The sequence below is a fragment of the Delphinus delphis genome, chromosome 5 (genome assembly GCF_949987515.2).
Source record: "Delphinus delphis chromosome 5, mDelDel1.2, whole genome shotgun sequence".
NCBI classification, from domain to species: domain Eukaryota; kingdom Metazoa; phylum Chordata; class Mammalia; order Artiodactyla; family Delphinidae; genus Delphinus; species Delphinus delphis.
In genome coordinates, this window is record NC_082687.1 from 18,915,136 (window position 1) to 18,939,892 (window position 24,757).

Consider the following 24,757-nt stretch of genomic DNA (forward strand, 5'->3'; position numbering starts at 1 on the left):
TGGGAGAGCAGAGACCAGGTCTTATTCACCTGTGTATAACACACACCACCTGTACCAGGCAAATGTTTGGTAAACTGAATTCCCAAATGACTTGTACCTTAGTTCAGCTTAGTTCACAAAATACCTTAGACTGGGTAGCTTAAACAACAAGCACTTATTTCTCACAGTTCTGGAGGATGGGAAGTCCAAGATCAAGGTGCTGGCATATTCAGTGTTTGGTTAGGGTTCTGTTCCTGGTTTGCAGATGGCCACCTTCCTGCTGTATCCCCACACGGAGTAAAGAGAGAGGGCTCTCATCTCATCTTCTTATCAGGGCACTAATCACATCACAAGGGGTCCACCCTCAGGACTCAACTAAATCTAATTATTTCCCAAAGACCCCACCTCCAAATAACATCACACTGGGGGTCTGGGCTTCAACATATGATTACTGGGGAGACACAAACATGCAGTCCATAGCAAGTTGCTACACAGATATTTGGCCACATTTTTTAATGTTCCATTTGTATGTCTGCAAGGAAACAAAGATAAATTTAACTCAATTTTCAAAAAAGAGTCAAAAAGAGGGAAAATACTTTCCTTCACAAAATGCCTCCAATATAGAAACACATTCTTCAAGTTAAATGTCTAAAACAGCCATCATTCTAATCAGGCAAGTTTGCTGAGAGAAAAGAGCAGAATGTAACTCATACCTCCCTTGCTTTGATTAGGGTCCCATAACTAATCCTCACTTCTACTCCCACAGAGATGGTTACTGGCTTATCTAAATCCATGCTCCAGGAGGGTAAGGTACATAGTGCTTTATCACCTTCCCCAGAGGGATACATGGAGGGAGCATTGGGACCAGGCAGTTTCCTGGTCCTTCTCCAAAATCAAAAGTACAGAATTTTAAGGGAAAAAAATCCTAACTGAACATAAACCTTTTGTTTTACTGCTTTAAAAACACTTGAAGGGAAGAGAGGAAGGGAAGTTGGGCAGCTTTGTAAATTTAAACATCAAAGAAATGCTAAAGGAATGCAATAATGCCCAGATTTCCAATAACCAGGACACTAATTCCTAGATTTTTCTTTAAATAGGAGCAAACCATGACACAGAGGTTAGCACAACTCCTCTCCAAACATTTGAGTGTGAAACGTTTTTATTAATAAAAAGTAGGAGGGAAGAAAAGAAGAGGGAAAGCTGGGGAGTGGCTTTTGTGCATGATTATAAAATAGTTGCCACTTGTTTCATTTTGTGAGTTTACATATCAGGCTATACTTAAAGCTGAATTGCCCACAAGAAGCTAATCGTCAGTTTCTACCCTGATGGCTCACCTTACATTTTTAGGAATCTGACATACGTAGGTGAGAGACTAGTTCTAATACCACTTGAAAACCACCATATGGTTTCAGGCTTCAGGCTTTTTCTCCCTCCATTAAAAGTCCTTCTTCTTTCCCCTTACTCTTTTTTCACAGGTTCTCATTTGCAGCTCTCCTGTTTTCCTTCTTCTCCCCCTCCTCTTCCACATCTTCCTCCTTGCTGCTTTCTCGTTTAAACTGTTTAAGTTCTCCATTTTTCTTAAGTGTGGAATTCTGAACTACATAAAGAATACTCTACCCTTAAGATCTGGAAGTGTAAACTATGCCTTTTATTGCATAGCGTAGTGTCAATATAATATTGACTTCATTGATTCACTTTACTGATTCAGTTATCCAAATAACAAATATTCTACATTTAAAAATAAATATTACATTGCTGGTTCAGCTGTCCAAATAAAACCAAATCTCAGAACACAATCATATATCATAAAATGTTATCAATAAATTATAAGAACTATGCTGAAATACAAAGAGATAGCAATTTTCTCGGATCACCGTACCCTGCTTTTATTTTGCAGTCCTCCGTGCTTCAGCTTGGAAAGTTCATGGGTTAAAATATGAAGCTATGGATTTAGCTTTCTGGTGAATCATACGCAAAAGAGTTTTTTTTTTTCCCTTTTAATGGAAATGTTAAAATAAATTCCCCCACCACTTATATTACATATCTTTATATTCCCAGAAAAGGAAGAAAGAGATCACTGCAATGGAATCTACTGGAGGTTCCTTAGAATCCTGCCTTCATTAAGAAATATAAACACTACATATTCTGTGCTACATATTCTGTGATGTCTCCATAGCTACTTCTGTCACCATCTAGAAGGATTTTTTTTTCTTTCTCCCCCAGGGAAAGTTACACATAATTGAGTCCTGATTTCTAAAGTCTCTTCATATCTATATTGGGAAATGTGCCAAACTGTCAGCTGGAATCTCACTAGAAAGAACGAGGTACAACCTCTGCTGAATATGAGGGCAATTAGTCAATGGACCCCAGAAAGGTTCAGGGATAAAACATCACAAATCTGACTTTTCCAGAAACCTCCCTATGTGTTCTTTCAGGACAGAGCCTCATCAAACAGAAGAGCTGATTGTATCCCAGGAAATATATTCCCCTAAATGTCTATTTTACATGTTTCCTTTTTGTTATAATTATCACCTCCATTAATACCTACTGTGCTCATTAGTGAGTTTAACATGAATTGGAAATCACACATTATTATGTGAAGTAGAGAAAATATCATAATAAATATAATATACCATATTTATCATATCATAATATCAGATTATGATATCATAGTAAAATATCAAGCCATTCATTCTTACCAAAATCAAAAAAACTTAATGATATAGATATCATTTAAAGTTACGATTTTACCATTTATTTATAGGTGGAATTTACAGTGAATTTTTTAAAGTAGTTTCTTTGCCAGTAGATTCCAAGCTACTACTTAGATGTTAAAAATTTTTCATATTTTAGTATCTAAGAAAGTAAAGCATGTTCACATTTGTTTTGTTCTTATATTTCCACAGTGTCTGTAAGTCAAAGATAATAATGCATGAGTGCATTTTAACACATGGAAAATGGGGTTCATAGTGATACACACAGGGGAAGTATGTAGCTTGATTTTTCACCACTGGTCCAACACTGACTTACCACCGGAACCAATTTCTCCTGCTGCCTGGCCCCAAACACACTCATTATTCTTCTGAATTACAAATAAGAAAAACAGCATTGCCAACCCAAAACAAAACGTAAATGTCAATTTCTCTGGAAGAGGAATCATTAGAGGCATTTTGATCAAGGAAGGTCTAGTCTGATATTCAAGAGCGCTTATCTTGCTCTTACCAGTCACCTTCAAAAATATATTAGAAGGCCAATAACATTATAAGTACATGAAGGTTTGGAAGAAAGAAGCAATCAGTAGTATATATGAAATATTTTAAATGTCCTTTTTGTTTTGAAAAGCATAATATTCTATGTCAAACTTCTTCCCTTTGCCAGAATGATAATAATTAAGGAAAAAATACATGTTTTTTTTAGATTCTCTAGAAATACAAACGTGCAAGTTTAGCAAATTTCACAAAGTGTAGATGAAAAGCCTCTACTGTTTGACCCTCTATACAACACAAAACTTTTTGACAAGATTTAACTTTTATGGTCTAAGTGAAGTTCCACTTACCCAAAATACATATCTACCCTTAAGAAGTAACAGAACAAAAACTCTCAAAAAGTAAAGACATATTTTCTAGGCATAAAATGATATAGGAAGGAGAGAAATTTTGTCTTCTTCCTAAAGTTCAATGGTTCTCAAACTTTAATGTTTGTCACGGTCACCTAGAGGACTTGATAAAACAGATCACTGGGCTTCACCCCAGAGAACTGATTCAGTAGTTCTGGGGTGAGAGCTGAGAAGGCACAGTTCAGCAGGTTTCTAGGTGGTGATGATGGTGATGCCAGTCTGGGATGACACTCTGAGAGCCACTGCATTAACTTAGTCACTTAACTACTTTGGAAGTCTTCCTATGCTTTGTCTGACCTTTCCCAGTGAATATCTTGTGTTCTTCGTGACAGTGTTCTACTGACAAAATGTCACTTCTTAGTTAAGGTATTACCTCAGAATATCTTCATCATCTCTAAGCTGCACGCCACTTCTTAGGGTATCACATCACACAAATATTTAATACATGAAAATAAAAATACTGTCACATATGTATTAAATCTTTTGTTCCTAATGTACAGATTTGGCAGGAAAAGAGTAAGATGAAGAAGGTGAAGGCTCACTGGTATCTAAGACTTTTGATTTGATGTTAAAAACAACAAAGTGTGGGTCCAAGTGGACAGCCTCCATCCTCAGGACTTACCTGTGACTGGCGCATCAATATCCAGCAAATTCTTTTCCTGTCGAAGAATCGAAGCCCCCTCTGTGATTATTCTCAACGCAACACTCTCTTCCAGCCTGCCCTCCTTCATGAGATGTGCCTTTAAGATATCCACACGAGGTTTCCCATCGTTATCAAACACTTCTTTTGCCGTAAGCCGGTGACTTGGAGGAAACGGGACAGCTGAAAGCAAAGAGGTCAAATCGTTACATTAGCCAAAACTCCACAGTCAAAGATTCAAGATTCGATAATAACCACCAAATATTCATCCCTATCACTAACCACCTACTGGAGTATTTTAAAAGTCCCCCCATTAAAATATGATCAAGGGCTATCAAGAATTAAAGACTGCCTTCTTCCTATGATTCTAGATGTGATGTGACTGCTGAAAGGAAATTTACATTTCTTCTTCATCCAGTACCTATCTCATGCATCTAGAAGATCCTGACTGAGTGAATAACAAAAAAGAAGAGAGATTTGTTTCTGTTAGGCAATAATCAATTCAGCAAAAGCAAAGAGTTCCTATACATCCATCCTTCTAAGTTTGACTCAGGTGAAGACATTTCTTCACTAAAAAGCAGGCTCCTCTACTGAGATTAGAGGAAGGGGAAAAGACCTTTCAGACCAGATTTGCCCTTCAATGGGAGTTACACCTCTGAGTAAACTGACCCACTGACTCACAGTATAAGGAGAGAGCAGGAATCTGAGGGTGAAAACGCACTGAATATTGAACAGAAACTCAGGGAATCTCTTGAACAGTGAGAGGACTGTATGACATCAGGAGACACAGGTATTTCGGAGTATGATATAATGACAAATTCCATTTGTTGCTCAGACTTAGAGCCAACCATTCTCTCTTCCAGCCGTGCCCCCATGCCTTCTTAACAGCAAGAAGGTCTCTTGTAGCTCCTGCCATTCTTCACATCTCTAAATACATTCATTCACTCATTCAGCCAGAGGATATTCACTAAACTCCTACAACATGCCAGGACGTCCAAAGGTCCACGGTCAGAGACGGTATTATAAAGGTTAAATTTCTGATAAATGGCCACTCAGCCCCTTCAGTGAGGGAAAATCATTATTTCTCCATTTTACATGAGGGTTCATTTACTGGATAACTCAGATCTATTAGAAATATCTGGAAGAAGCACAAACACTGTTTCATGTAACTTTCATCTGCCGTGTGCATTATGTCATATGCGTAAGAACATCTCCATATGAAGCACTTCTCTTAGGTAAAACACTTGATGTTACGGATTAAACCTAGCGCTCTTACCTCCTGAAAGCGTCTCTCAAAGAAGCAGGATTTAGGTTAGATCTATGCCAAGAAATTTTGTGCAATCTAATAGCATAGACTTGTTATCCAAGAGAAATGACAACTACTTAAAAGTCAGGAAATGAACATGTACCGATGGATGCAAGCTTGATTTTCCTAACAATCCAAGCATATCTATTTAACAATGCCTCCAAAGTGAAGTGGCAGTGCAGACTCAATGGACATGCATGAGGCTTTCATGGTCAGATGAACCTGGGTGCAAACCTTGGCTCTGAGCACCCACCAGCTATATGACCTTGGGCAAGCTAAATAACCTCCTTTGGCTTCAGTTACCTCACCTGGAAAGTGGGGATTATATCTATCTGAGGACTGTTCTAATAACTAAAGTAAATAGGACTAGTAGTAGCTATCATTGATAGAGTGTTTATTTTATGCCAGGCATTGTCTGGGTAATAAAGTCAGACACAACAATAAAGCTGTAAGGGGAGGAAGGCATAAGTACAAGTGTTTATATATAAACTTATTTAGTCCCTATAACATTACTGTGGGAGAGAAACTTGAGATTCAAAAATATTAAGCACCTTGCCCAAGATAATCACCTAGTGATTTATACGCAGACCCGCTGAGCGTCAGCCCTGGCACTCTGATGCCAGAATACTTGTGTTAATAGCTACACCACACTACTTCCCAGAAAGTACTTGACCGTGCTTCACAATTAAAAGGTGATGAGTAAACCACTGTCTAGAATTGAAATTCTAATGAATCCCGAGCGGTATTTCTTATAAAGACCACACTTTTATTTTCAAAAATTATTTGGAGTGGCTTATAGTAGAATAGATATGTAATACAAAAGCAAGAGGTAAAATGAGAGACAAAATGCATTAACACCAAAGCATAGTGTAAAATGAAAGAAAAAGAAAGTTCAAGAATTAAACAAGGAGGAGAAAAAAGAGGCAACGAAGTCACTAGACTTCTGGCACTTGGGCTCTATTTTGTTCATTCTGTTTCTTTGCCCTCCTCCCTTTTTCTTGCCTGACTAACATACACGCTTGTTAAGAAAACATGGAAACATTTCGATGGCCACGTTTCTTTACCTGGGTCTTTATGTTTGGTTTGAAAGTAGAAAATATCTTACCTGGCAACTCCTCAAAATTTCCCAGAGACAGGATGGGGGTGGAAAGGGGGAAACTTCAAAAGGACACTTGGGGTAAGGCCATGAGCTGATTTTTTTTTTTTTTTTTTTCAAGTGAGTTCCTAAAGTGTGACTAGGACAACTGTGAAGGTTTAAGTGACTCTGCAAAACTGTCAGGCAAGAATCATAGGAACACAGAAGGGAAGGAGGCTGATTTATTGTCAGGCAGTGGGTCTCTGCCACACACACGCTAGCTGGCCTTTATAAACTTCAGACAGATCAAAGGGTTAAACCTGAAAGAGCTGAAGCATTTAAGAAGATGAGAGGCAAAAGGAGAGCACCCCAGAGAGGGCATCACCTTCACGAATTAGACTTTCTCCAAGTCCCTAGACTCTCTCCAAGGCCAAGATCACTGCCGTGACAGATGCTCCCACCCTTTGCTGCAGATCTCTTACCTTCCAGTAATTGCTAATCCTAAGGTAACTGGCTAAGGTAAAGCCACCTGGCACTGAGATATTGGGGCTGGTTCCAAATAAACCGAAGCAAGAAAAAAGAGGAGAAAGGCCAATCGAAGGGCTCTATTTCCAAGTGGATGATAGGGACATTGATAAGATGGGCCCCTTTACCAATTAAACAGATGGCAAGGCCTGCAGGGGACCAAGATGGGCAGCAACGATGCCAAAGGGCAAACGCAGAGATGCGGTCAGCCAGAGAGAAGTTTTCTGGGACAAAACTAAGCATGGGCTAATATTTGCATTTGTACACTTTTTGGCTTCATAAAGAAAACACCAGCCTTACAAAGGTCACACTTATTTGCTTTCTCTATTCACCTAGAGTCCTACATGCAGACCTGTGCCAAACATTGAGCAAAAACTACTTGGACCAAAGAGTCCAACGTGCTTAGAAAACATTTCTTTCATTAACTCATTGTATAAGTGGCTACACTTGCTATAGCAAAATGGGATTTCCCCTTCCCTCTTTTGCTTTGAGTATGACAAGTTGCTTCCATTTATACATGAGCAGGCCAAGATTGGAAGAATTAAGCTTGTGCATGCTAATAAAAATTCTGAAATAACTGCTGATTTTCGGGCTGATTCTTTCTAAAACAATTTTCTCATAATTGCCTGTTAAGTAAAGAAGACGATATTATAGAAGACTTCTTAGAAGCATCCTAAAAATAGATAGAAACCTTCTCAGCTTTCTCTACTTCACAATTCCCACTCGGTGCCTTTTTTGCTATCGTTGTCAAATAAAACAGCAAAGTAGCTAAAATCCGGGACGTGTAAGTCCTTGACTGACTCCTGCCACAAACCACCAAAGAAGTCTTTAAAGGCAAACAACACACTGGACTAGGGTTGTATTCCCATGTCATTGACTGTGGAAATCTGGCAAAGACTGATTTCCAAACAACAGGTTGGAAATGATATTGTTTCTTTTCTATTTGTTGATGCTACCAGAGAGTTCATCTATCTGATAGGGAGGAAGGTTGAAAGTCTAGGAACCAAAGCCATGGGCATCCAATACTGGCATCCAATTATTGACATTGGCATTCACCAGTAGAGAAATATATTCCAAGTCAGAAAAGGCTTGCAGCCAAGGTATTCCTAGTTCTGGGTTCTGGCTGACTATGGGGGCCACACCTCAGAGTCAGGGGTCCCCTGAGATTTGGGCTAGAGGTCGGTTTTAGACAACCACGAGCTGCCTCAGTAGCCATAAGTGAACTGTATCACTCTGGGGTAGACCGTGGTATCTGAGCTTTCTATTTCTCAACTCTGAGCCACTGCAGCCACTGTTGAAGGAATTCCTACTACTTGATGGGAAATATTCAAGAGTCACTGTCATGGTGATACCTTCACTGGAAGGAAAAGCAGGATACCTGCTGCCTGACCTCTTCCTGGAATAAATGCTGACAAGAGAGAACCACAGACTTAAGAAAACATTCAACCGAGGGATTTTTCAAACGTTGGTTTGGTTTAAAACAATTTTTTTGCTTCTTTCCTCAAACAAAATGACATCCAGAAATGCAAGTATATCCAAAAGAAAGAAGAGCCTAAAGCAGATTGCTTGTTTCTCTTCTTCCGTACGATGGCAGTTAAGGTGTGCTCACGAAATCCTGGGGCTCTTTGGAGTAAAATTATAAATCTCCCAATTTAGACTGACTGCTGACCCCCTCCTAGTAAACAAAAAGCAACTGAAGTCAAGAGAGAGGATAAGTGAATTGTCCGAGGTCACAGGATTAGTCGGTGACAAAACCAACACTACATTCAGGTCTCCTGGTCTCTCTTCTCGCACTTTACCCTCCAGATCTGTCCGATATGAGGTTGACTGGCCACACATGAGGGCGGCTGAGCACTTGGAAAGTGGCCAGTCCAAACCAAGCCGTGCTGCAAAGCTACAGGATTCCCTGGACTTAGAACACTTGATACAAGGGGGGAAAAAAGATTGTAAAATGTCTCATCAACATTCTTATATTGATTACATGTTTTAATAATAAGATATATTGGGCTAAATAAAATGTACCATTAAAATTAATTCAAACTATTCCTCTTTCCTCCTTTTAATTCCATGACTAGAATATTTAAAATTGCATAAATGGCTTATACTACATTATTATTGAACCGTGATGTATCTTTCTCAACAAGTAAACGAGAACAGGGTGAGTGGAAATTATATTCCTTAATCGTTCTTCTCTTTCAGCTTTGGTTCCTACAAAACCTCAAACTATTGCAAAACCGGTTGCACGTTGGAATTGCTTTTTAAAATGAATGATGCCCAGGCCCTACCTCTAGAGATTCTGATTTAACTCGTCTAGGGTAGGGCCAGGGCAGTGGCAGGTTTGTTAAAGAAATCCAGAGTATACTAATGTGAAGTCCAGACTGAGATTCACTGACCTATCTATATCGTTAAGTAAAGATGTACAAAACACCAGGCAGTTTAATTTCCCCCCCAAACATGCTCCACAATGTCAATCATCCACAGCAGGTGCAATGTCTTTGCAAGTCCAGACACGTTTATTTCATCCCTCTCTGTAATCAGAATGCGTCCAGGAACAACACGTGTCCCATATTTCATGTGGCTACTGTCTGCACAGGGCTAAGATACTTATGTCAACACATGTTAAGAGAATAGCTTAAGGATACCACGTGTCAGACACAAAACACATTCTGGCCTGGCCTCCACAGAGTGGCACTCCATCGATTTCCTTCTGGACATCTGTGTATGTCACAAACTTCTTCTAATCAAACCATATCAATCAATCAATTGAGCGGTCGTCAAGCACCTTTAAGCACCTACTCTGTGTCGTATTCCATGCTAGGCAGTGACAAGGGCTGGGGAGAAGTGAGCAAAAGAAAACAAAAACAAGCAGAGCCAGACTCTGAAGAACTTACATGTGGTAAAATTATGAGTTTTTGCTTGGGATAGATGGGAAACTGTTAAACCGCAAAACCTAAGGGCAAAATTTAAAGAAAATGACAGACAATATAAGCAGTAAGAAAAAAAAAGTGTCTTTATCTACCTTAAAGTTATGCCTGGGTTCCTAGAAACTCTTAGATGCAGTCACCCATTTCTTTTGTCTAAAGTATATAATAAATATCTAATTTTTTAGATGACTCTGAAAGAGGAGGCTCTGTCTTGAAGGTAAGTAATGAAAATAGAATATGCTAATCGTAAGGTACTATATTCCAGCTACAATATACATAAGTACCTCCATCATCAGTAATTAAAATATGTGGAATCTGATCCTACTTCTGAACAGAGTGATGGGGTACATAAAAGGAAATACTAGTGACTTTTCACTAAATTTTCTTTGGGTTCTAACACAGAGAAATTAGGTTTGACTTATATTCTTCTGGGTTAAAAAAAATTCTATCAGTATGGGGATACATGTTTATCCATGCACAGAATGTCTATATGCAAAGATAAACAAAACATGTTGTGTGGGAAAGATAGCTTAAAAATTAACCACAGCTAGCCTCTAAGAAAAACTATAGAAAGGTATTTATTAGAGTCCTACTTATGCTACTGCTGTGGATACTCATCACTTGTTTGTTTGAAAGCCTCTGGCTTTTATTATAGATATTAATGCCTGTCGAATTAAAATATGCTTGCCCAGCTCAAGTGCAGTTGAATATTAATTTTGTAAACAGAAACATTAACCTTGTAAACAGAAACATCCGGTCCCACTTAAGCTAAAAAAATTCTTCACAGTAGGTTTACAAACTTCAATTCATTAATTTACTGGTGTTTTTTTTCTTTTTTCCCCCTACTGCTATCACGACTTTATTCATCCTTAGCAGAGACATCTTTACCCACCCTCTCTGAATACAACCATACAGATCCTGAGCTTTAAAATGTATTCAATTATTAGACACAGTATGTGTACTGATCATTTCACTAGCAAACTGAATACCCCATCTGGTTTTCCTGAATGTTTACGTGCAAATATAGCACAGTGGTATTTTATGTAACATCCCCAAAGTGTTAATAAAAGAGCACTACAGTACTCGAAACACTTATTAAAATAAGCAATTTTTTTCCTATGACTTACAGAACATATATTTTACACAGTAATTTTTGAAACTAAATCTGAAATGTGCTAAAGCAATTCTGTAAGATCAGACACAAATTAATGAAAATAAATATTGTTCCAACAACAAAGAATTAATAATTAATTAGTGAAAATGAGTACCTTAACAGTACAATCAGAGCTTCTTTTTATTGTCTGTTTCAAAATAATTTTCATGTAAGTGTTTCTTGATGTACAGCTACCCCCTAACCTTTCCATGTACAGCTTTTCTTATTTCCTGGCTGCTACCCTCAGTCTTGAGTCTAAGGACTCAAGGACATAGTCCACAACCCTCTCCACATGAAGTCTTGGGTTGTTCTATCACAAAACTCCTTTGAAGTTTTGATATTTTGGTTAGTTCATTTAATTACCAGAAAAACTGCAAGTGGCTTACATAATGAATTATGTAATAATGACTCAACATGAAAGATTATTTAACAAAAGTCTCAAGTTTCAAAATATTTCAGAATTACTGTGAGGCTTAAATAAAATCTGATTTTTCAGTGAAAATTTAAAAGTTCTACGCACAAGTCCTGTGACTAACATGCCGGTCAGGCCAATCACAAATTATTTTATACATGTACAAGATAAAAGCAAAATTACATTTACTGGTTTTGATACATGATATCAAATGTTTAGATTAAACCAAGAATTTAAATTAAATATTAAATGTTTTAACTTAGATATGTAAATTAAATTATATATTTTTAAATGTCTTAATATGTAATTGAAGATGTGTTGTTTAATAAGGGTCTACTCTATTGTGTGTTTTGTTCTGTTTTGTTCAGTTTTAAATAAAGACAGACATAACATTTACAGCAGTATGTACTCCAGCTATACTGGATCTTGGAACTAGATAAAACGATTACAGCAGTATTTTCAGCAAATGGTATTTATAGTAATCTCTGGAATAGTAAATTTACAGTAATGCATAAAATTCCACTCACTTGGATACATTTACATAGAGGGCTTTTTACTTATTTATTTTTTGCCTTGAACATTTTCTTCTTCTCTGGAGACATATGTCACAGGAAGAGATAAAATCAAGCAACAAACAAGATACTTTTAAGACAAGTTGAATTTATCTCCCAAGCAAGCAGGTCCCTACGAACACGATAATCAGCCCTTAGGAATGAAGAGTATCCAGGGATTCTAAAACTTTATTTAACCCGAGACACACTTCATCACTCAGAAATCCTCCACTCCATGGCCTGAGACATGATATATAAGGAAGGACTTCACCTGAATTGAACTATTTGATCAGAAATTCATTAATAAATATAAATCTGTGTATTGAAAACAGCGAACCTGCAAAGTATAATGTGTGCATTCTTAGTCTTCAATCCTAAACTTATAAGTTAATATGAAAAAAATCAATCTGTGCCCACACACAATTCTTTCCTTTCAAGTTCATCATTCAGCTGGAGATGCCCACACATTTTCTATGCCCACGTGCCCGCCCTCGGTCCCCATCCCCTGTAGTTGAAACACCTACGGGCGTCAGAATAATTTTTTTAAATGAACAGACTCTCTCTTCTTTGAAAGATCTTGATGAAATGGCAAATCTATGACACAAATGATATCGAATGATGTAAATCCTAAGTGGCAATTTAAGAATGTTACCACTTTTGCATATAAAGGGTGATCGCTTAAAAAAATAATGAATCTGGCATATAGCCTTATATCTGTGTGCCACAGTGAAGCAAAGATTGAAATACTCTGCCTCAGAGTCACCCTCCAGAGAGCCAAGGGCAGGAGCTAAATTCCCAGGTTTGCATTTAATTGCCCCTGCCCTCGCTCTGTGCTCCCTACTCCCCGTGGGCTCAATCATGAAGCATCAGGACCTCTGGGCCTCCCCATGTTCTAGTAATGCTTACACTGGTTGCTTTACTCTGATGACCGGAGACCTGCTCTCACCCACTCTCTCTGGTCTCCCATTTCTAAGAACGACCCACTCCTGTGAATAATACAGAAGCATACAGGAGGTCCCAATTCTCAGCACCTCAAATATGTACCCCACGAATCATAATCTTCACACATCTATTTAAAAACTGGAATGCTTTAGTGAATACCACCCACAAATGTACCCTCTCAAACTTCATTTTCATATGTTTCGTTTATCCTTAAAATGTCCTTGTCAATTCTGATTTTAAATCACATATGCATTTCTCAGCCTATGAAATGGAAAATGTCTGATATCATAATAAAGCTGCAACAGACTGCATTCCCTTCCTCCATAAAGAAACACTCTTAAGAAAGATTTTCCACTCGTAAACAGCGCATATTTTGTGCATAAAGAACATTCTCAAAGAACTAAGGAAACAGGTTGCTGGGATTATAATGTCAATTGCAAATTGACAGGCAACACCAAATTTCACTCTTTAAATGAGTCAATTAATCACCACTATTTGAAAAACATCAGAATAATTCTAATAATAAGTAGAAAGATTAACAATCGAGTGCCACCAAAGGTTCAAGTCCAGTACGCTGGCATTTGATATTCAATCAATATGTTTTTGAGTGAATGCAAAAATGAATGAACTTCTTTTTTCTCCTTGTTCACTCAGATGGGGGTAAAATTTCTGTGGTACTAGAAGTACAGATGGTCCCCAATTTACAATGGTTCAACTTACAAATTTTCAATTTTTCAACTTTACCATGATAACCAAACACATGTATTCAGCAGAAACTGTACTTCTAACTTTGAATTTTGATCTCTCCCAAGGTTAGTGATCTACAGTATACTACTCTTTTTGATCCATAGCTCCCAGTCAGCCAAGCAATAATGATACACTTACAACCACTCTGTTTTTCACTTTCAGTGCAGTATTTAATAAATTATGTGAGATATTCAACGCTTTATTATAAAAATAGGCTTTGTGTCAGATGATTTTGCCCAACGTTGACTAATGTACATGTTCTGAGCACACTTATGGTAGGCTAGACTAGCCTATGGTATTTGGTAGGTTAGAGGTATGTACTAAATGAATTTTCAACTTATGTTGATATTTTTGACTTAGGATGGGTTTATTGGGAAATAACCCTATCACAAGTCGAGGAAGATCTGTAGTTTAAGAAGAGAGAAAAGAAAAAAATGGCTTTGTTCAGATCTAAAAGTATGTATGGAATTATAAAAAGAACAGTCAATGGCCAAAATAACTCAAACTGAAAACTTCATTTAGTAAATGTGTCTTTAGAAGTGCTCATTACAGGAAAGAGATCAAGTCTGTCAGATGTATGTTTCATCCCAAGATGAAACATACAGACATGGTCAAAAGTGAGCAACAGAGAAAATTGAAAAGGGAAGGGGAAACAATCACTACAAAAAGTTTGAAGTACTGAATGTTTTAATCCCACATGTGATTACAGGATCATATATAAAACTTGTTGTTATCTGTGATGTAAAATTAACCCAACAACAATAAAAACAATACCATATCAGTACAATAGTATTTTGGTGCTTTTAAGCTTATAAAGCACTATTCTCTGGAATTTCAGAAAGACATTCAAACATTTCCTTTAAAAAGAACATTTTCTAGTTTAGAAGAATGCTATTAATATGTATTACTGAATTTACTGAAGTATGCTTCAGTAAAAAAAGACTTTGTTTTAACTGTTAAACTCGAAATATCTGAGACTTAATAGACTAACACTTTCTCAGCATTCCTAAGGGTCAGAAGTAGCTCAGGACTTTCCTTCCCATCTTTTTAGTATCTGTTTGACAAACTATCACTACCAGTCAGAATGAATTCAAATCTTATTTGTAGACACAAATGAAAAATTTATTGTAAAATGTAGCAGTCAAGAATAGCTAGAAACTAGGTTATCTAACTCATTCTAAGCACATATAGAATGATAAACAGAGCAACATAATTCCCATGATATAAGACTTTGGGTTATGGTTCCCTAAAACATTTTAAAAGCTTCAGTCCCATAAATTTTTCACTACCCAAGTTCAAGACACTCATTTGGGCATGATGGTGAATCATTTAGGCAACACTGTGAATGCTTTTCTTAAAGTTACATGTGCCGAATTCACAACTGGCAGGCTCATTTAGAAACATAGTATTTTTTTTATTACCACATCATTTAAAATCTTTCCTTGCCTTAAATCCCTACTCAAGAAATAATCACGATTAAATATATAACTAACAGATTAATACAAATGTAAGATAAAGGATATATCCACACACACACAAATCAAATGGTGAAAGAGTGTACGTTACTCTAACAATGGAGTTGTGTGTGTGCTCTTTAAATCCCTTGATCCACGATAATGCTCCACTTATTCAGAGCTCTGGTTCCCATCATCTTCACCAACAACAGTTCAATTACACACCCAGAGGTAATCAAAAACTGAGCTGGAGTGAGAACACTCACCAGAAAATCTGTGCCCATTACCCCATAGGAAAGGAATGGAGGCATTCTCAGAATACTAAATAGAAAAGGACGGTGGCCGGCCATAACTAAGCATCCCTGTATAGAGTTCCATATTTCACTACAGACCTAGAGGATATCAGGGCATATCCATGGTGTTCATAATGGTACACATTCCACACTTCATAAGCATCTTATTCCAGATTACTGGACAATACACTGTTACAAAGTGGAAAAGGTATAATACAATTTTGATATGCTTTCATTAAGTAGAATTTTCAATAATTTAGTGTTTAAAAGAGATACGTCTCAGTTATGTGATAATTTCACCTTCAGTGAAATGTCTCCTTCCCTAATCAGAGCATATACATGAAGGTTTATGTATATTGTCAATTATTTTTAGAAATATAAATGGTCCTCATTCCCAAAAATGTGCGTTTAGTCATTCATGATGAAACTCAAAATAGCCTTTGATTTGCTAATACTCTATATATCAGGTGTATTTTTTAAGTGATATATAGGGTACACACATTAAGTACTGAAGAAAGAAGAATGTCATAAAGATTTTATCTATTACATAAATGCAAACTAACTAAAAGCAACTTTCTTTTGTAAGTCTGAAGTCTGAGAAAATATAGAAACCTCTAAAGCTGTTTTTCTGATAACATTCTTCCTCTAAACTAACTGGTTAATAACATCATGATTTTTGTACATTTGTACAAAGAAATAATTTATACTTTTGAAATGGAGACTTTAACTTTACTCCAAGTGGAGTAAAAGTTCAGGGGAAATTAAAGGAAAAGGAGAAAGAAAGAAAAGAATGGATTCTCATCACTTCGGGAAGATAAACTTGAGTTCAGCTCACCAAACTGCCAAGTTAGATTGTAATTTAAAAAAAATCAAATCCTAAATAGCATGTGAATTTTACTAGAGCAATTTCCCATAGGTATTGGCAATGTTTACTCCCCACACAGTCAAGGGGGACCCAATTATTACTCTCACACCAAATGATAAACAAAACAAATGATAATCAGTCACCCATCCTCTTCTGACTCCCTTACCTCTAGACTCTTAATTACCCTAAGGGTTTCCATGCTCAAGAGACAAAAAAGGGTCCTAGGAGCAAAGGATCTGGCTCTCCACAAGAGGCCATTTCAGTTGCATTTTGCAAATACGACTGATCTTTTTTTTTTTAATGCAAATAATGTTCCCATCCCAGATACAGTTATTCAAATAACAAACTATTTGTGAATTAACACAGAATTATATGGATAAGTGGAGACTATCTACTGGCCAGAAGGTCTACTAACACTTTTGTACTCAAGCAACAAAGTAAGGAAATTTCACTGAAATTATTTATTTACATATATTCATACAGCAAGGACATAAAGTTGATTAAAGTTTATCAAGAACTTCCCAAAATTATAATTTTGCAAAAATTAGTAACCAAAGAGCAGGTATCTAAAGAAAGTGAAATATTAGGGCTCTCCTGGTGGCCCGGTGGTTAAGAATCTGCCTGCCAGTGTAGGGGAGACGGGTTTGAGCCCTGGTCCGGGAAGATCCCACATGCTGCAGAGTAACTAAGCCCGTGTGCCACAACTACTGAGCCTGCGCTCTAGAGCCAGAGAGCCACAACTACTGAAGCCTACGCGCCTTAAGCCCGTGCTCCGCAACAAGAGAAGCCACCGCAATGACAAGCCCGCGCACCGCAACAAAGAGTAGCCCCTGCTTGCTGCAACTAGAGAACGTCCACGCGCAGCAATGAAGACCCAACGCAGCCAAAAATAAATAAATAAATTTATTTAAAAAAAGGAAAGTAAAATATTAAAAAGTATGACTACTGAAAGAAAACATAGAAAACAAAACAAACACAAAGTAAAAGCAAACTGTAGACTTATGAAAATATACAATTATTACAAGGGAGGAAAACCAAGCTGTGTAAAGCATCAAATAAATTAAAGGGTTTGTGAAACTGCTGAAATTCTGTAGCAATGTCATATGTTGCACACATTTCTGGAAAGAAGGCCCACAATTTAATAGATTCTCAAAAGGATCCCTGACCCAAAGAGGCTACTAAGATCTTCTCTAACATGGCTTCCTCACCATTACTATGGTGACCATTCTAGTTTAATTCCTCAATACAGTCTTATCTAGATTATGAAGATAATGATCAGACTATTTCTTTAATTCTCCAGTTACCAACCCTTAATACATCTTATCCCCACACCCTATAGTTTGGCCATACCCAGTTACACAATACATATTCTAAGTATTCCATGTAACCTTATACCTTTCTTCAAGCCTTTCAGAGATAGTAAGGCAAAGGGGCTAAAAGCACAAACTCAGAAGCCAAAATGCCTGGGTTTACATCCCAACTTCACCAACTGTATGATGTTGGGTGAGTTATTTAGTTGCTTGAGGATTAAATAAACTAATATTTGTAAAGTGCTTGGAACATTACTGGCATAGCAAATACTTCCTAATTAGTCCTTATGATTAACAAATGCCTTGCTTACCTACTTAAGCATGCAACTTCCTAATCATCCCCATTCAAACGTCACAACTTCTGCAAAGATGCAAAGCCTGCTTTCCATCTAAACCTCCACATCCTTGAGAATCAAACACTTAATAACATGTCCTTCAATTGCCAAACACAGGGCTTTGCTTTGTCTTTTTTATTTTTTGTTTTTTTGTTTTCTGCGGTATGCAGGCCTCTCACTGTTGTGGCCTCTCCCGTTGTGGAGCAGACTCCGGACTCGAAGGCTCAGCGGCCATGGCTCATGGGCCCAGCGGCTCCGCGGCATGTGGGATCTTCCCGGACCGGGGCACGAACCCGTGTCCCCTGCATCTGCATCGGCAGGCGGACTCTCAACCACTGCGCCACCAGGGAAGCCCTGCTTTGTCTTTTTACTTTGTGTTTGCCTTGTATTTATTTTTTTGCCCTAAAAACACACAGCACTTGCTGTTTGTATTAATTTTCATACTTTTGTACTCATAAGACTCCTCACAAATCATTAGAAGACTTGATGCTAAATTCAATAACTGTGTACGAATCTGAAATTATGATCGTAAATATCATGAATTTCACCCCCTAGTTTTCTAGTTGAAGAAACTGAGGCTTAAAGAGAATAAGAGTAGTAGTGATAATAATAATAATTAAAACAATAATAAAATAATCATTAACACACAGCACTTCCTATATCCTAGACACCCTTCTAAACACTTTATACTGCATGTGTTAACGTCATAAAAATCCTAAGATGTGGATACTGCTAATCTACTTTTCATATGCAAGAATTCAAGGCACAAAGAAATTAAATGACTTTACCAAGTCCACATAGCAAATAACTAGGAGACACCAGGGCTCATATGAGGACCCCGACTCTAGAGTTGTGCTTTTAATCCTTGCTACCATGCCTCTATAGATAAGAGGTGACTTACCCAATAATCCAAAGATAATTAGAGGCAAAGCCTGAAGTCATATCCAGTTCTCTGGATTCCCTGAACCATGTTCTTTCTTTTTGAGTTCATTATTCCCTACCCAGAATGGACATGGCAAGCAATCCAAAAAAAAAAAAAAAAAAAACTTTCCAATGATTTACTGATATACGATTCACATCTCATCACATAATTCTCTAAACCCAATAATATTTATCCTGAATGTGCAGTCTGCTCCTTGAACATCCTAATTTGGCTCTTCTCTCTTATCTAATTGTTCCCAACTTGAAAGAGACCAAAATAGTACAAGGAACAGCTAGTTCAGTATTCAGCTTATGAAAGGTACAAGGCCTTAGCTGTAATTTGGTTTTTGATGGGTTGGTCAAGAAGTAAAACTATCATTTACACTTGGCTTATTTATACCTCCAGTGTTTCCACATATGAGCTTTGAACTTGAATCCCATCCAAAACTCAAAAGTTTTCCATCAATGACTGTGGGCTGCCTCTCAGTCCAGCCTGTGGTTTTGCTAAAAAATGTGCCTCCCCAACCTTTACTCCTTTAAAAGACTAGTTAGTGCAGCTGCCATTGACAATTTTCAGCCATATGGAGCAGAATCCGAGCTCTAAATGACACTAAGTGTAGCAGTGACGAGTTCTAAAGTACCTAATCACCTATCTTCACATTCTGGCTTAAACGGCTATGGGTCCTTAAGAAATCCTTGAGAAACCACAGTTTCCTTACCTGTAACATGGAGATATTTACATAACCAAGAGGCATTTAAAAGGATTAAATGAGACATACTTGCAAAAGTGCTTAGTGCAATACTTAGTGGGAAGTATGAACTCAAATTTAAGTTTGTTTGTTTGTTGTTGTTTTTTTCGGTACGCGGGCCTCTCACTGTTTTGGCCTCTCCCACTGCGGAGCACAGGCTCCGGACGCGCAGGCTCAGCGGCCATTGCTCACGGGCCTAACCGCTCCGCGGCATGTGGGATCTTCCCGGACCGGGGCACGAACCCGTGTCCCCTGCATCGGCAGGTGGACTCTCAACCACTGCGCCACCAGGGAAGCCCAGTATTTTTTATTATTTGTTATTATTGTGCTTCAGTGAATTCCCACAGGATTTCTGTAGTTTCATATGCCAGCATTTTGTTGTATCACCTGAAAACTCTCATTTACACTTGGCTTATTTATACCTCAAAAAAACCCCAAAAACCAAGTATCATGTAAGTGTTTCTATCATATTTGGGGTCCAGCAGAGAGAAACTTATCTTGCCAATTGACATTAAATATGGCCCCAAGAGGGCTGTCTAATCAAGAACCAAATTCATCGTCATGGGCAGGTATGAAATTCTTACTATGAGTTTAATGTGACCTTAGTGGAAGGTTCAGAAGAGTAATTCACATAAGAACCCCAGAGACTACTGGGCCTTCTAAGAACATCAGATTTTACATAAATAGCAGCATTTACCAAAGACAGTTCTTAGATAATAGGTGTTTTATAAAATAAAGCATTTCTGGAGGAGAAAAAAAGCTCTGGAACACCTGTTAAACATGGTTAAAGGGACTTATTTATGGCAAGCTTTCTCACAGAGTTGAACATGCTATTATGTCTGGTGACTATCTAGCAGGGAGATCAATCATGCCTCAACTCCCAATTATTTTTCTATAAAACTGTCTTCTTGACATATGTTTTGTCAAAACCTACTATAAACAAATAACCAATTCAACTATTTTGACAAAGTGAGTCTGTCAGTTCACACAAACATGAATATTCAATAATAGAGGGTATCAGTAAAATTGGCCAAAAAATTTTAATCAAAATCATAAACATGCTAGTTTAAGCTGAGGACACACTGTATGTGTCTAACAATTTCGAAAAAAAACAGTGTAAAATCAGCTTATTTCTGATGTCTCCTTACTCATATATGTACCTTACTGAACAGTGTATGACCATGCAATAAAAGTTTACATTTTTACTCTACAATTAAGGAAGAAGGAAACCAAAAAATTCCAACCAAAGGAAAGAAAACCTTTGGTTTTTGACATTGATAGCCGCAGGCATCTCCCCTGTCTTCCCTCCACTTTCAGACCTAATGTTTGGCATTCTAGATCCACGATCTGGGGGCCACACCAACCTTTCAACATGCCAGTCAGATACAACAAAAATTAGCAATCATTTAAGTGTTTGCTCAAATTAATTACAAGGGATTTTTGCACTCAAATAAAAGATTTGCTCCTTCTTATTTTAGAGGCTTCAGTTAAAGAAGTCTGGGTTGGGCTTCCCTGGTGGTGCAGTGGTTGAGAGTCCGCCTGCTGATGCAGGGGACATGGGTTTCTGCCCCGGTCCGGGAAGATCCCACATGCCGCGGAGCGGCTGGGCCCATGAGCCATGGCCGCTGAGCCTGCACGTCCGGAGCCTGTGCTCCACAACGGGAGAAGCCACAATAGTGAGAGGCCCGTGTACCGCAAAAAAAAAAAAAAAAAAGAAGTTTGGGTAATGCAGCTGTGCTTGCTCCAGGGCTCTGGAACCCTACTATCTGGGTTCACATCATTCTCTGCTACCTAACAGGTCTAAGTCTTCGGGTGGGATGATTCATTTAATCTCTTTCATCTCACTGTGTCTGAGCTTCCTCATCTGTAAAATGCAGATAATAATGGCCACTATCACACAAGACTATGTAAGGCTTCAATAATACATATAAAAAGTTAGAGCAATGCCTGACGTGCTAAGCACTCAATAAGTGCTTACTATCACTACTTCGAGACTTGTTAAACTGAGAGCCAAAGCAGAAAAATGCAGTAGCTCCCTGAGATGCGATTTACCAGGAAAGAGATCAAGAATCATTGCAGGCCTTCATTTAGAGATGACCCCCATACCACAGGCTATGCTGGCTTTTAGCACCGATAAACGTCTCCTTGGAGGAAGTTCTATTGTACCTATTAGAAAAATAGAATTTAAAACAAGAATATGATTCCTCCCATAGCAGAATAATCTATAACAGCTCCCTTCATCAGGTCCATGTGCTCTGGGAAGCCATTCATGTAAGTGTACTGATGTAACTAGCCTGTAAAACCACCTGGGAAAGCTCACTGAAATAACCAGTGATCAGATAGAAAGAGGCAAACTGTGCTGTGAAAGTCTCATTTTGATAAACCCCGACTGCATAGAAATACAAAATCATTGGCACACTGATTTGGTGCATACCTATAATTAGCCAGAGCAATTTTCCTCCTAGACATTTCCTTCATTTTCATTTAAATTAATATAATTCCTTAGCTAAAATGCAAGAGAAAAAATGTTAGAAGAACACAATCTGTTTACCATATAGCAATAATCAAATGTTTTCATCCTACTGGTGGAACAGTATAACCGTGTACTTCTTTACTCTCATGTTCTTTTATTAGATTTTATCTTGTATACATTCACTAAATTGAGTCTGCATTGAATGAGTGTCATTTTGCCCAATGAAATATTTACATTTGTAATGTTTACAATAATAATATGTGCAGTTAATAATGTAAATAGTAATGTACAAATACAATATTACATTTGCCACATGTAATATGTCCCTTCAAGCCAAGAAAAGAAAATTGTCTTGAAATTTTAAAATAAATGCAAATTACTATGAAATTAAAGGAAGAAAAAACTATTCAGCTATTCAGAGATATTAAGCAAAATATAAGAGAATATAAATAGACTTCTCTTTCTAAGGAATACTTGTATATAACTGAACAAAGTTATTACCAAAACACAAAATGCTTTAATTAATACATTGTATTGATTTCTTCTGAATTCCTCATTTCCAATATTAGAAAAGGAATCAGAAGTTTTTTATACTTATTTTCTCTTGTACCTAATTACCTATTAACCATCCAGTTACTTACTAAGCAAAATATAATTTCTTCTTAATTTATTACAGTGCAAGCATTTTCTTCCCTTTGGTAAAGAAAGATAAACAACAGTGAAAGGGAAAGAAAGTTCAGTTATGTGTTTCAGAAACAAGGACTTGTTCACCATTCTACCCTAATGTCCCTTCTAGCTAAATAAAACTAACCTCAGTTGTTTTCATTTAAGCATCTTTACAATTCTTAATTTAATAATGCTAATGCAGCTCACTCCAGGAAAAGAACCTCATATTGCTGATATACCGAATTCACTCTAAAACACTGCTAATCTATTTAAGGTGTGTGATATACTTTACTATATAGGTACAAAAAATGCTTGCCATTTAGCAAAGATTTAGAAACATAACATGATCAGTTTCAGATTAAACTTGTCTCACCAAAGCTCAATGAAAGCAACACCTAAGTAGTGAAATAATCATATTCAGTAGATGACAGGCTACATCATCACCAAATTTAGAGGATCTTTTATGAAACAAGTAACTGGCTTAATTAAAAGATAAAAGTCCCTAGGTCTTGAACTTTTGTGCCAACAATGAATATCTAATAGATGAATCTAAGAATGGAAGTGATCTTTGAGGTGAATTTTTTGGCTGACCTACATATGAATGCAAAGGAAAGACATTCACCATCAATAAATTGCACAGCATTATATATAATTTCTCATTTGGAAACATTATTTAGTCATTGTATCATGTAAGGGAAACTACAGTAATACAGTCCCCAAATGAACTTCAATTTTACGAACTATTTTCCTCTCATTTGCGAATAAATGACACTGTTCCATACTAAGAACAAGTGGTGATAACAAATGAGAACAACTACACTTTTTGAGAATCCTGAATTTTCTTGACTGTTCCCAGTCATGGTGCTGTGAATTATATTTCACCAGCTGATCTCCAGATTGTGGGCCCTGCATTCCAAAAACCTGTGAGTCCTTCAAAACTTTCTAGAACTGCTCACTTGCCACAAAAAAATGTCCTGTTGATTATAACAGCCTACTTCAAGAAATTAAATGAAATCGCAACATACATCTATGATAAATTATATCATAAAACATTTTGAAGGAGAAACTACTGAAAAATCACTTCCCTAAAGTGTTTTCCAGATGTTAATAAGATACCTTCAGTGATCAGTGGAAAGAAAAATGTTCCAAAATTATACAAGTAAAGGATGCTATTTGGAGTACAAATCAATTAAATGGTGCTAGCTCTGAGAAATGGTGCTAAAATTTGAAAGAAATGAGCTACACTAATGGGTAAATTGAAGCCAAACATTCTACATGGATTTCATTTTCCCTGGAGCACTTCACTCTGGTGTCAAGAATTTTGAATACTTGGATTTGAGACCTGGTTTTACCATAACCACATAAAATAAGGGTTCACTGTCCCTATTTGACAGATTAAGAAAAAGAGGTTAAATATGTTGTCCAAGTTCATACTAACATTAAGGTGGCAGTTTAGATGCACACCCAGGTACATCTGGTTTCAATTCTTTACACTAGATCACACTAAACTACCTAATTTATGAAATAAAATTGTATTCTAAATAACTTTCAGAAACATACTTCATTTTTAGACTATCAAATCTAATTTTGTCTCTATGCTGAGTGAGTGAAAGAGCGGGATATAATGTTTACTGAGCCTCAAGGGCCTCTGGTTTGCAGGCAGATTCAGGCAGGGCTCTGCCACTAAATGGCTACATAAGTTCACTTTTCAATCCCTCAACTGCCTTGTTTGTAAAATGAGGGAATAATACCAGTAGGCTCCAGAGCCCTTTCCATTTTGAAAATACAAGCCACATAGGGATTTCAAGTATTCACCTATGA

The 24,757-nt window shown here is 37.3% G+C and overlaps 1 protein-coding gene across 2 annotated transcripts in view; it reads right to left on the reverse strand.

Moving 5' to 3' along the window:
* PPP3CA (protein phosphatase 3 catalytic subunit alpha) overlaps positions 1-24,757 on the reverse strand; it is a 298,669-nt gene that overhangs the window by 151,163 nt on the left and 122,749 nt on the right. For both annotated transcript variants that reach the window (XM_060012044.1, XM_060012043.1), the window contains exon 2: positions 4,218-4,418. In XM_060012044.1, the coding sequence (XP_059868027.1) occupies positions 4,218-4,418 (201 nt within the window). The remainder of the gene's footprint in view (positions 1-4,217; positions 4,419-24,757) is intronic.